At 35.8% G+C, this 11,932-nt stretch overlaps 1 protein-coding gene across 1 annotated transcript; it reads left to right on the forward strand.

Annotated features, from left to right (window-relative positions):
• Positions 1-771: 771 nt before the first annotated feature.
• On the forward strand, positions 772-6,678 carry LOC103519790 (doublesex- and mab-3-related transcription factor A1-like). The gene is made up of 5 exons (XM_017448312.1): positions 772-791; positions 1,637-2,001; positions 5,363-5,571; positions 5,903-6,160; positions 6,427-6,678. The coding sequence occupies exons 1-5, from the start codon at positions 772-774 to the stop codon at positions 6,676-6,678; spliced, it is 1,104 nt and encodes a 367-aa protein (XP_017303801.1).
• The last annotated feature ends 5,254 nt before the right edge of the window (positions 6,679-11,932 follow it).

The raw sequence follows: 11,932 nt of genomic DNA on the forward strand, positions 1-11,932 counted from the left end.
GCTTCATAGTTGTCATCTGTGATAGATTTGGCCTTCACTCCTTCTATCACCTCCTTCAATTTTACTAAGGGGGGTGGTAGCTACCTTCCGTATAACAAATGACCATGGTCACTTTTTTTGTCACTTCTCTCTATCTCGGATAAATTAAAACATTTTTCGATTTTGGGGAGATGAGAATATGAATGTTTTACAAGTCCATTATCAGAACCTCCTGAATTCCCACAGATTTTCTCTACTTCTAATCTCCTAATTTCTAACTCTTGGAGTCTGATTCTACCTTCCCTCTCTTCTCTTTCCCGTCTCTCTTCTCTCTCTTCCTGTTCCTTCCTATCTTCTCTCTCTTCCCTTCTCTTTCTCTCTTCGTCCTCATATTCTTCTTTCTCCTTTCTCTTGACAACCTGGTGTTGAATCAGTGACCATACTTCTTAGATTAGATACCTTATTTTTATTAATTTGGTGCATGGATACGCAAAAAACCCTTGTGTCCGAAAGAAAAGAAGAAAATCTTCCAATATCTCTTTTTAAAGTAACTACCAAGGTATTTAATTCTTAATCACCTTCAAAAGGATGAAACACCAAAAAGTAGGTATTACCAGTAATTATTTCAGAACAATATTGGTGGAGACGCCAAAAAACCGTATCTGCGGGATTTAGCTAAAATGTAGGTCTAGGTATCCAGCTCTCATTTCTGAAACATTTGGTTTTTATTAGATGGGTGAAATCTAATAATTCTAAAACACTAAATTTCGATAGATATACCAGATAATAGAGATGTGTATCAAGCTATCAAGGTCAGTGTCAAAAGAAAATTAGATTTGCTGATGGTGGAGATGCCAAAAAATCTACTAATACGCGAGACCTACAAACTTCTTTTTACTCAACCAAGTACCTGGATACATATTTAATGGATAGTTGGACACTTGACATTAAAATTTGATCTATTAGAAACACTAAAGCGATATTTTCAAAACTAGGTACCTACATACATCAAATTTGCTGGAAGTGCCAAATCACCTTCTAAAATTGGAAAATTAAAACTAAATCAAGAGCGCTTTAAAATGACGGATTAAAATATTTAAAATGATCACGATTAGCTAAAAATTCACTACGAACAGATATTGTGGCAGAGACACTATTCAAGTGTTTGTTGCATCTGAAGAAGATTATACATAATTTAATTGTGAATATACCTACTTCCATAGTAACTTTTCTGAAAATTAGTGGAGATGGCAAATTAACTTACAACAAAATGCGTGTTTTAGGTAGGTCCAAACCTCCAAGCGGCCAGCCTAGTTACTCGTAGCTGGGAGGGTAGCGCGTGTAGCGGTTCGATTAACGCCCTTGACGGATTTTGTCCTAAATATGTAGATGAGGTTCATTTTCAGAACGGCTGGCTTTCTCCTATCCTGTCTTTCTTCTCTTTTCGCTTTCGCCATTTATCAAACCTTTTTTTTTTCTAAAATTCACCAGTTCACAATAGAATCCTAACGTTACAAAAGTTGATTTGGAGTGTGTCTGAACGGGTGATCATCTTCAGGCAAAATTAGGGTGTAATCACGCAATTAACCTATTAAACTAGGTTGTCCCTTTGGTTCTCACACTTACCTAACTGTCGGTTCCTGACAACTGTTCACAGGTACCAGAGAACTCCCAAGTGTGCCCGCTGTCGAAACCACGGTGTCGTGTCTGCGCTCAAGGGGCACAAGCGTTATTGCCGCTGGCGCGATTGTGTTTGCGCTAAATGCACTCTCATCGCCGAGCGCCAGCGAGTCATGGCAGCGCAAGTTGCGCTCAGGCGACAGCAAGCGCAAGAAGAGAACGAAGCGCGAGAGCTGGGCTTGATTTATACTTCGGGCGCGCCATTGCCTCCGGGAAGCGCTAATCCATCATCACCTGGCGGACAAGATAATAATAATGGGGCGCTAAACTTACAAGGCAATAGAGTCGGCGGAGAGCAGAACCATAGCTATCCTGATAGTCCATCCGGAAATAGAAGTCCAGGTAAGAAATATTTTCATTTAATTTCTTCATTTTGTCAATAAATTTTGTACCTAATTGTTTTGTATATAGTTTTGGAACATATTATGTTATTATTGTAGCTACTGACATAAGGTATGTTCACACATTAATTTCGGTAGTGTAGTTGTTTTCAGGAATAGGCCACCGGTTTAATCAAATGCTTTATAGTTTTGAGATAATCAAATGCTTTATAGTTTTGAGATAATCAAAATAACCAAGATAATCTAGATATTCTTCTGGTAAAGCTGTTTCAAGGAGTACCTAGCTACCTATACCTATAAGTATAATAGGTAGAGGGTGTAGTGGTTAGCGCGGTGGACTTCGGATCTGGAGGTTGGTGGTTCGAGTCCAAGTCAAGTCATAAAATTTAGCGAAGTGCATTAAGTCCGGAAATAGAAGTCCAGGTAAGAAATATTTTTATTTAATTTCTTCATTTTGTCAATAAATTTTGTACCTAATTGTTTTTTATATATTTTCGGAACATATAACATATTATGTTATTATTGTAGCTACTGACATAAGGTATGTTCACACACTAATTTCGGTAGTGTAGTTGTTTTCAGGAATAGGCCACCGGTTTAATCAAATCCTTTATAGTTTTGAGATAATCAAAATAACCAAGATAATCTAGATATTCTTCTGCTAAAGCTGTTTCAAGGAGTACCTAGCTACCTGTACCTATATTAAGGAGCGCGGTAGCGCTCCGCCCCGCCAAGTCAAGAAAGTTTGACCGCGCTTAATAGGTAGAGGTGTAAGGTGCTTAGGTATTTACTTAGTTTTATTTTACTCGTATACTGTTTACCATATTCGTAAGTAGCTTTGATTGGGAATCTTTCTAGCATTACCTGCCTACTAACAAGACAACCCCGTATTACTTTTCTTCTAACTTGCCAACTGAACTGCTGATACAAAACGAGAAGGATTTTTTTGAAAAATAAAATATGAAAAGAGAATCTAAAGAGAGAATGTTTTAACAATTAAAATATAATAAATGTTTTTGCATGAATGCCCCAGAACGAAAGCATTTTAACTTCATTTTTATAAAAAAAAGAGTATATTTTTTATAGTAGAAAAACATTTAATTGGAAGAGTTTTTGTTTCTTATGTGAAGAAAATTTCATTTTACAAACAAGTTTTTCCTTTTTGAATAGAATGAAAATTATTTTCCATTTTATAGAATAAACAAACGAAGAGCTTTTATTTTCCCTAGAAGCAGATATCACTTTGCTCACTCTGTGAGCTTTTCTGAAAAATTCAAGATACCTACCTACCTAAGACAAAAGTTAGACCAAAATATAGATATTCTAAAACAATCCCTTCTGTAGGAATCTGAAAGGGGAATGACAACTTATGGAGGGAACGGTCTCTATTTCATAGTTCATGTGAGTGCAAATGCAAACCGATATTGTAACATTGCATTAGTGGAGATGCCAAAACACCTTTCTAAATATGAGTACACAGTTAAGAAAAATTCAGATTTATGTCATTTGTGAGAAAATATTACGATAGTACACAGTACATAATAAACAGTAATTTGAGACGCATTTCAACACTTTTTCAATACATTATAGAACTAAATTCCATTTCACAAAGAAATTATGTAGGTAGTACCTTCAACTCCGAGTAACGAGTAGGTATTTCAGTAAAAAAGTCAGAGAACTTTTTTTTTTTCAATTTTCAGACTGTATAAACATTATTTTCTTTCTCAACATTACATTTTCATTCTAACAACTATTTTCTTTAACCCAAGGTCTAACTAAACTGTTCAAGGGATCTCAAGTGGTTCAGATATAAACTCAAGGGCTTGTACTATTGTGTTGTATAATAGCGGACTGACCACACTACTCCCCTTGGCTTTCTCAACAAGACCCTTCAACTCTTGACTGCATAATGATATATTTTTAAATGTTTTCATGTTAAACTCTTGTGTACTTCTTGTTCCCTCGGAGTTCTGGAGAAAGATTTGAGCTTTGTGAGATGAAATGGAAGGACTGACTTTTGAGACATGTAATGGACACACTGCTATAGATTAAGATATGGGCTCGATGGACCCATATACTTACAATAGCTTTCTAGTGGTATACTAGTAGATGGTTTGGAATTACCATTTCTTTTGAACCGCCAGGTCCACTATTTTGTTTTGGTTTTGGGGGAGTCCTGAATCAGGGGAACGAAATTTGTCTAGACTACTTGTTGTGACTTCATTATTTTTTTTATTTAGGGTCCCATAAATCAAAAAACCGTAACCACTAAACTGTCATTATCATCATAAATCATAAGTCAAAACGATTACCATATTATTACTCGAAAAGTCGACAGTTTATTAAACGGAAAATGTATTTTGTTGCATATTAAATTCTCCGAAGGCGATAATGTATCAAGAAAAGCTCGCCATATTATATTCAAGTCACGACTTGCAATAAATGATTATGAAATTTTTGTGAAAGAGGAGAAACACAACAAAACTTAAAAGTTAATAATAAAAAGGAATTCGGAAAAAGAGAAAGAAAGAAATGAAAAAGAGGGTGTGATACTTTCTATATAAAAGTGTATAAAACTTGAATTTTCTTCACCCGTCCCCTCGTATCACCCTTAAGTACGTTTGGTATTTGAATAGGGTTAAGATAAAGTCGAGTTGAGGAGTTGATTTTAATTTGAAGAAACGTATTGTTTCAACGTTCACCTTCTTGCGGTCTTTCAATTATGCAAAGTAAGGAGGTGATTTCAAAACAATGAACAATATTACTGGAATGTGATGCAAGTTCTTATGACATAGGTATAGGTACTTGTTTTGATCGGATCCTCCGATCAGTAATTAAATTGATGCGAAATAGTGTCAATGAACAAAGAGTAAATCGCTTCATATTGGTATCAAACTTGTTTTACTCGTAAATTCTAAAAATAAAATTAACATCACTGATCTGCAGCCGAAACTCTTCTTCAAATCAGCATTTCAGTAGATCAGCAATCAGCAAACACCCTGTAAAATGAAACGAAGATACAGTCAGCTATGAAGAATTCAAGAATTCATTTATTACTTTTTGTATTATTTCTGAAAGTTCAACTTCACAGTTTCAATTCATTCGCCAGCTCACAATTTCTTTTCTTTGCCTCATGTTCATGTCTTTATATTATTTCTCTCTTCGAAATTTTCATTTGGTATTGATATTTTAATTTTTCTAGAGAGCGAGAGAGAGGGAGAGAGAGAGAGAGATGACATCCCTGAGAAAAGTCATCCTCACTATTACCCGATTATCCCCAACAATCTAAACATTCTAAGCTCTAAGCTGTCCAAGTGTCCACTTGAAAGTTTCCTCATTTTTGTCCACTCTTATGTTCTCAGATGAAAAGAAAATCAAAATCAACGTCGACGAAGACAGCGAGGACTCTTTGGACGACAACATGAATGCCGAGCATCGAACCCGGACCTCTACCAATAACAACAATACTACCATGCCCAAGTCTTCAAGAACTCCCAGTCCTAACCAGTTGGTGGACCCTACAGGAGAGGTTACCAAATCTCCTGCACCAGTACCAAGTCCTAGAATACAAGTAAGTTGGACTCACGTCTGTCGTCCCTTATTTATGTATCGCCAGGACTTGAAAGGTTAAGAATGAGTGTGCTTTTGAAGCTGATTGAACGGGTGTTTCTTTTACTTTGATGGTTTCCAAGTTTCAACTGTGTTGGGCACATTTTTTTTTTTTTTTTTTTCAAAATGATAATGAACTTTATTTTTCAATAAGACAGAACCATTTTATATAGTTTATACATAAAATGTACCAATTTTGTATTTAGATTTTAAAATTAAGGCAATTATCTGTATCATTTATGAGATAAAAGTGTATAATATTATTAAAAAATGTTTATTCATTGTGTTTTCAGGAAGAAAGCAGTGACGAGAGCGAAACCGTCTTACCCGAGAATCTTTCACTACCCAAAAACACCCCGATGAGTGCCGATTCAACATCCCCGATGTCAGCCGAACATGCTTATCTCTATACTCATCCCTATAGTCCCTATCAGAATGGCAGATCCCCTGTGGATGTCCTCAGAAGGGTTTTCCCCAATAGGAGACGCGGAGAGGTGGAAACTGTGCTGCAAAGATGCAAAGGGGACGTTCTGCAAGCCATTGAAATGATGGTAGGTTTGGCTGTGGATTTTCTTTGTTTAACTATTTTTTGGTGGTTTGTGTATAGGAAAATTTTATTCATTTAATTATTTTTTGGTGGTTTATGTATATTAGGAAAAAATATGCTCTGTATTAGTACATTTTTGCAATTTTTTTTATTCGTCAGGAAAGTAATAGTAACTGAGCTGATTTTATCAAAACAAAGACTTCCAATTTTGTTTACGCTGTAAAATTGAACCCATTAATATTTATTTTCTAATCATTAATATGTTCTCAGGTGTACAGCGAGCAACTAGAAGAGCCCCGATCAGCATTCTCACCTCTTGTGTCAGCATTCCAACGAAACTTCGCCAGTCAGCAAGCCAACCGCAGGTTCCTCACAGCTCCTTACTCTGGCACTGGTTACCTACCCACCATCATGAGGCCACAGTCCGAGTATCCAACGTTGCCATTGCAACCTCCAGGCGGGGTTCCAGATTTGTACTCTGGCAACACCGCATATAGAATTGAAAGTGCCTTATCTGAATAAGTACTCAAATGATAAGGTAAGGAATTTGAAATATTATATTGCTGAGAAGACAGCCAAGTGTATAGCACAAGAACAGTAGAACTATGTGGCATTGTGGCATAGCAGTTACTTTCCTGCTTTCCCACTTTTCCACATTTTCCTCAGATACAACCTGTAGCCGAAGCATCGAGTTTATATTAAATATTTGTTCGTGTCATTTTCGAGTGCTACAACACAAACTAACACCGCATCACGGAATGATGAAAAAAGTCTCGTGTCATCCCCAGGATCCGCGACTGGCTCGGATAAGACCTCGTTCTCAGAATAACAGACTTCAGTGGAGAATGTAACTTGAAACCAATGGGGTTTAGCTGTGATTCAGAGATTCAGGAGGGCGGTAGAGCTCTGCCCCACCAAGTCAAGAGAGTTTGACAGTTAGAATTAAATTCGGCATATGACTTAGACTCTATACAAGTATACATAGACCTAGGGTCATTGATGGAATCATTTAATTAGAATGATCATATTTCAAATAAAATTTTGACTTAATGTAAAGCCATCGATATTCGTTATTGTAATAAAAATTATCATTGTACATAGCTCCTAGTCTACATTATTTGAAAAAGCTTAGATTTTAATCACGATAGTAGGTACCCTAAATCCATAGAAGTAGTAAGTACCAAAAAACATACATGTAAGTATTTTGTAATAAATAATGATTATGTTGTATTTATACTTTTCAACGAAGAAATTATTAGAATGTAATGAAAAATAAATTATTATTCAAATAGAAAAACACAAACTTATTTTTTCCTTTTTTGTTCAGTCAGAGAAATGATTTTATTTCAATATAAATATAATGTCTATTTTTTTTTCTCGCTCTTTCCTAAGTATTTCTTATTATTTATTCCATCTATACGTATAATACAAGGAAATATAATTGGAAAATAATTATTTGTATTATGCTTATAAATGTAATTTCCTCCTCCCTCTCATTTTTCTTCGCGCGTCTGGAAAAAAATATTATTTTCTTTGTATTATTGAAAGTATGAAAATCGAGAAAAATCCAATTTTCTTCTAGTACCTACATACCTATTGCCTACATAAAGGAGATACTTACCTCATAATACCTAAATTATCTGTACCTACCTAACCTACTCATTTAGTCATGATATTGTAAGCTAATCTCATCTTGAAAAAGTAATAAAAGGGTAAAGGTACCTACCGAAAATTGAAACTTTGCAGCTTTCAATCACATATTATCACATTTACTCTCTGTACCTACACATCAGGACGTGGAGGAAATGTATATCAAAGTAAATGAATAGTGTGTTAACTGAATACAAAGAAGTAAAAGCAATCTACACAATACCTTGCTTATTGTATTGAACAATACTTTATATTCTTCCATTCAACCGATGTATAAACAACATAATTAAATTGTATTCACAATACTCAAACTCGGATAGATTTCATATTTACCAACCATATCTATTTAATAAATATGTATTTCTATTTGTTTGAATAAAAAGAATAAATAATGGAGAGTGTTTTTGAATTAATTTCTTTCATATAGTTTTCATTTTTTAATAATAAAGACATGTTTTTGAATATACTTATTTTTTTTATGGATATCATAATATCAAAAACGTTAGTTGAAGATAGAGTTATTATTCTGGATTATTTTATATCCTCCGACCATCATTTTTTTTTTTTACTTTCTTCTCGCAATCTTATTCAAATTGTCAGAAAGTTTATCTGATTCTGATTCTCTGTTTTCAATCTACCGTACTATTCATGGGTCCACTCTGTAATTTAGATATGTAGCTCAAACTATTTACCCTTCATTGCCCATTCCCGTCTGATTAACCTGCCTTATTATGATTACATTTCTTTCTCAACTTGAACAGTATAAAGAAGTCCTCAGAAGCTTCAATGTACGTGTAGGTGGACCCAAGGTAGGTATAGGTACATATCATCCGAAATTTTGTTTTTCAAGACACTCTAATGTAATGGGTAGAAAAATCCATTAAGTATCATTTGAAATCAAGAAAATCAAGCCAACTTTGGGTAGAAGAGATAGCATGGAAAGCAGCAACCAATGCACAATGCTAGTTTTTAAACGAGCAATAAGGAAATTAATACACAATACCTACCTATAAGTATCAGACATCTTTGAGTACAACCTACACACTATAATTACCTATAGATACAAATCAATCACATAACTACTCAAACAAATCAAATCGGTGTAAAATTGAACAATATTACAAGTAGGAAAGCTGAATTGGAACAATTACCAATTTTTCCTATGGCGCACATTAAAAGTGGACACACTGTATAGGAAGTTTCGTAAAGCTTTTACAAATGTCTGGAATTACGGAGCATTATGCAAACAAACCCAGAATGAAATCAGCTTTTCCGGGCAGGAAGTTCGATTCCAGTATTTGGATTTCAGGCTGTACAAGTGTACAGTACATGCTACAGAGTATTCATGTCTCACGACCATGAGAAATTTTAATTTGAACTTTATTGGAAACCCGTGGCATCAAGTACCTATGAAATTTTGTATTGCTGATTTGCTGAGAAGACGACTACTGAAGAACTGCTAAGCTTGCTGAGGGGACAACCAAGTGTGTAGCACAAGAACAGTACTATGTGCTATAGCAGCAAATTTCCCACTTTCCCATTTTCCTCAGATACAACCTGTAGCCGAAGCATCGAGTTTATATTAAATATTTGTTCGTGTCATTTTCGAGTGCTACAACACAAACTATTCATTGTACGCTGAAACTATGTACCATGTCTTTTTGCGGCGATATTTTGTACCATGTCTTTTTGCGGCGATATTTTTGATGTGCCAAAGGCACCAACTCTTTAAATTTTAATAAGCAGAGGGTACATATTTTATTTTATACCCAAGATAGGGGTTCATAAAATTCCCCAAATAAAATTATGAGCACATTTTGAAGGACAGTCTGTTAGATCAAATTTGAAGAACATAAACCGTGAGTGATGTACGTAGTCACATTAGGGTATTGTAAGTGCCTTTTCCTTAGGGCCTGTAGGTAGATAGGTAGAAGTTATCGGTACCAGGATACTACATTATCGGAAAAGCGGGGATGTGCTTTCAGCAATCAACAATCGAGAGTTTAGTATCGGGATGTGCTTTCAGCAATCAACAATCGAGAGTTTTTTCCTTAGGGTCTGTAGGTAGAAGTTATCGGTACCAGAATACTACAATATCGGAAAAGCGGGGATGTGCTTTCAGCAATCAACAATCGAGAGTTTAGTATCGGGATGTGCTTTCAGCAATCAACAATCGAGAGTTTAGTATCAACAACAGATCACGGAGATGAGAGATCAGAAGAGAGAGGCAATCAGTGGAATGTCATGAACAGGAGAAAAAAAAAATGTTTTTATTTTTTCACCCTTTTTCTCTGTATTTTTACACCAAGTTTGTTTATTTGTCGAGTGGGTTTATTTTTCCACGGAGGAAGAGTGAGTGAGAGCGAGTAGCGAGAAGGCAAGAGAGGGAAGAGAAAAAAAATCACAAACATACACTATCTTATCATGGGATATATAGGAAGTTTCGTAAAGCTTTTACAAATGTCTGGAGTTACGGAGGATTAGGTTTGCAAAAACACCCAGAATAAAATCGGCTTTTAGGTTCAGGAAGGACGAATAAATGGCTGTCTAAATACACAATATGTAGGTATAGTGAATAGGCAATATAGGTATACAGACCTAATTAATCTGTGGATCCAACCCCTTAGATTATGGTCCATATTGGCTGCGCCCTCCCGAGTTCGATTCCCGTATTTCGGGGTGTGTATGCCACAGAGAGCACTCAGGTCCGGGTACCATGAGAAACTATTCTTGGAACTTTCTTAAATGGCTATCTAAATACACAATATATAGGTATAGTGAATAGGCAATATAAATATAGGTATACAGACCTAATTAATCTGTGGATCTAACCCCTTGGATTATGGTCCATATTGGCTGCGCTGTCCCGAGTTCGATTCCCGTATTTCGGGGTGTGTATGCCACAGAGAGCACTCAGGTCCGGGTACCATGAGAAACTATTCTTGGAACTTTTTTGGAAATGAGTGGCATCAAGTACCGTAGAATTAAAAGTGCCCTGAATAAGTACCCAAATGGTAAGGTAAGGAATTTCCCCATATTGCTGAGAAGACAGCCAAGTGTATAGCACAAGAACAGTAGAACTATGTGGCATTGTGGCATAGCAGTTACTTTCCTGCTTTCCCTATCCAGAAGAAGAAGAAGACGAAGAACAAGAAAAATACTTCTTGCTTAGTCCAGCCCAGTAATGAATAACAGTTTTACACATCAGTCTTGAAAAAAATACCCTGTATTCTGCAAATATTACGAACACAAAAAGTGAACATGGTTTCAACCCCCTCGAGATTTCAGTTGAACTCGCTAACAAATGGGGTACTGACGGTGGATATTAATATAATTGGTGCTGAAGTATTATTAGTCGGTATATTGTATCACTCAGCAGGTAACTTTTCCATATTGTTTACCATTTAGCACAGGGGCGTTGCTACCGGGATAGGATTTTCCCAATACGCCCCAATGTAAGTTTACAACCAGTTTAATTTGGCTTGAAGTATGAACATTGAGCAGTATCAAGGGGCAGGTTTTGAGGTGAAATAGGAATATTCAATACCAGACTGTTGTTGGATTTTATCAAACTTATCCTTCTGTTAACTATTTGACTTTTCAGAGAGAACACAATTTTACGCACGGGATGATGGATTTGATCATCTTATATTGGATCTCTAGTATATTTCTGCCCTAGACCTTCCCTTATTTTAAAAACATGCCAAAAGCCAGAACCAAAATCCATACAGGTCCTTGTATTCGTAGTTTCATAGACTCGACTCACCACCCACATAATACTAACGTCCCTGACGAAATGTTCAGTATTTTTCAAAGTAATAATCTTTTTTTACGTTTGTAGATTTCATTTTCTTTGTGTGTCACCACCCATTATATTGGATCTCTGGTATATTTCTGCCCTAGACCTTCCCCTTATTTTAAAACATGCCAAAAGCCAGAACCGAAATCCATACAGGTCCTTGTATTCGTAGTTTCATAGACTCACCTCACCACCCACATAATACTAACGTCCCTGACGAAATGTTCAGTATTTTTCAAAGTAATAATCTTTTTTTTACGTTTGTAGATTTCATTTTCTTTGTGTCACCACCCTCATATACTTGCAAACAAGCTTTACAAATAATAT

Source organism: Diaphorina citri, unplaced genomic scaffold (assembly GCF_000475195.1).
Source record: "Diaphorina citri unplaced genomic scaffold, Diaci psyllid genome assembly version 1.1 scaffold2943, whole genome shotgun sequence".
NCBI classification, from domain to species: domain Eukaryota; kingdom Metazoa; phylum Arthropoda; class Insecta; order Hemiptera; family Psyllidae; genus Diaphorina; species Diaphorina citri.

Bases quoted from the DNA above. Each gene is read 5' to 3' on its own strand.
- LOC103519790 (XM_017448312.1), top strand. From the start codon at position 772: ATGTGTATCAAGCTATCAAG. The intron at 2,002-5,362 runs GTAAGAAATATT...TTATGTTCTCAG, and splicing joins ATCCGGAAATAGAAGTCCAG to ATGAAAAGAAAATCAAAATC. The intron at 6,161-6,426 runs GTAGGTTTGGCT...ATATGTTCTCAG, and splicing joins TGCAAGCCATTGAAATGATG to GTGTACAGCGAGCAACTAGA.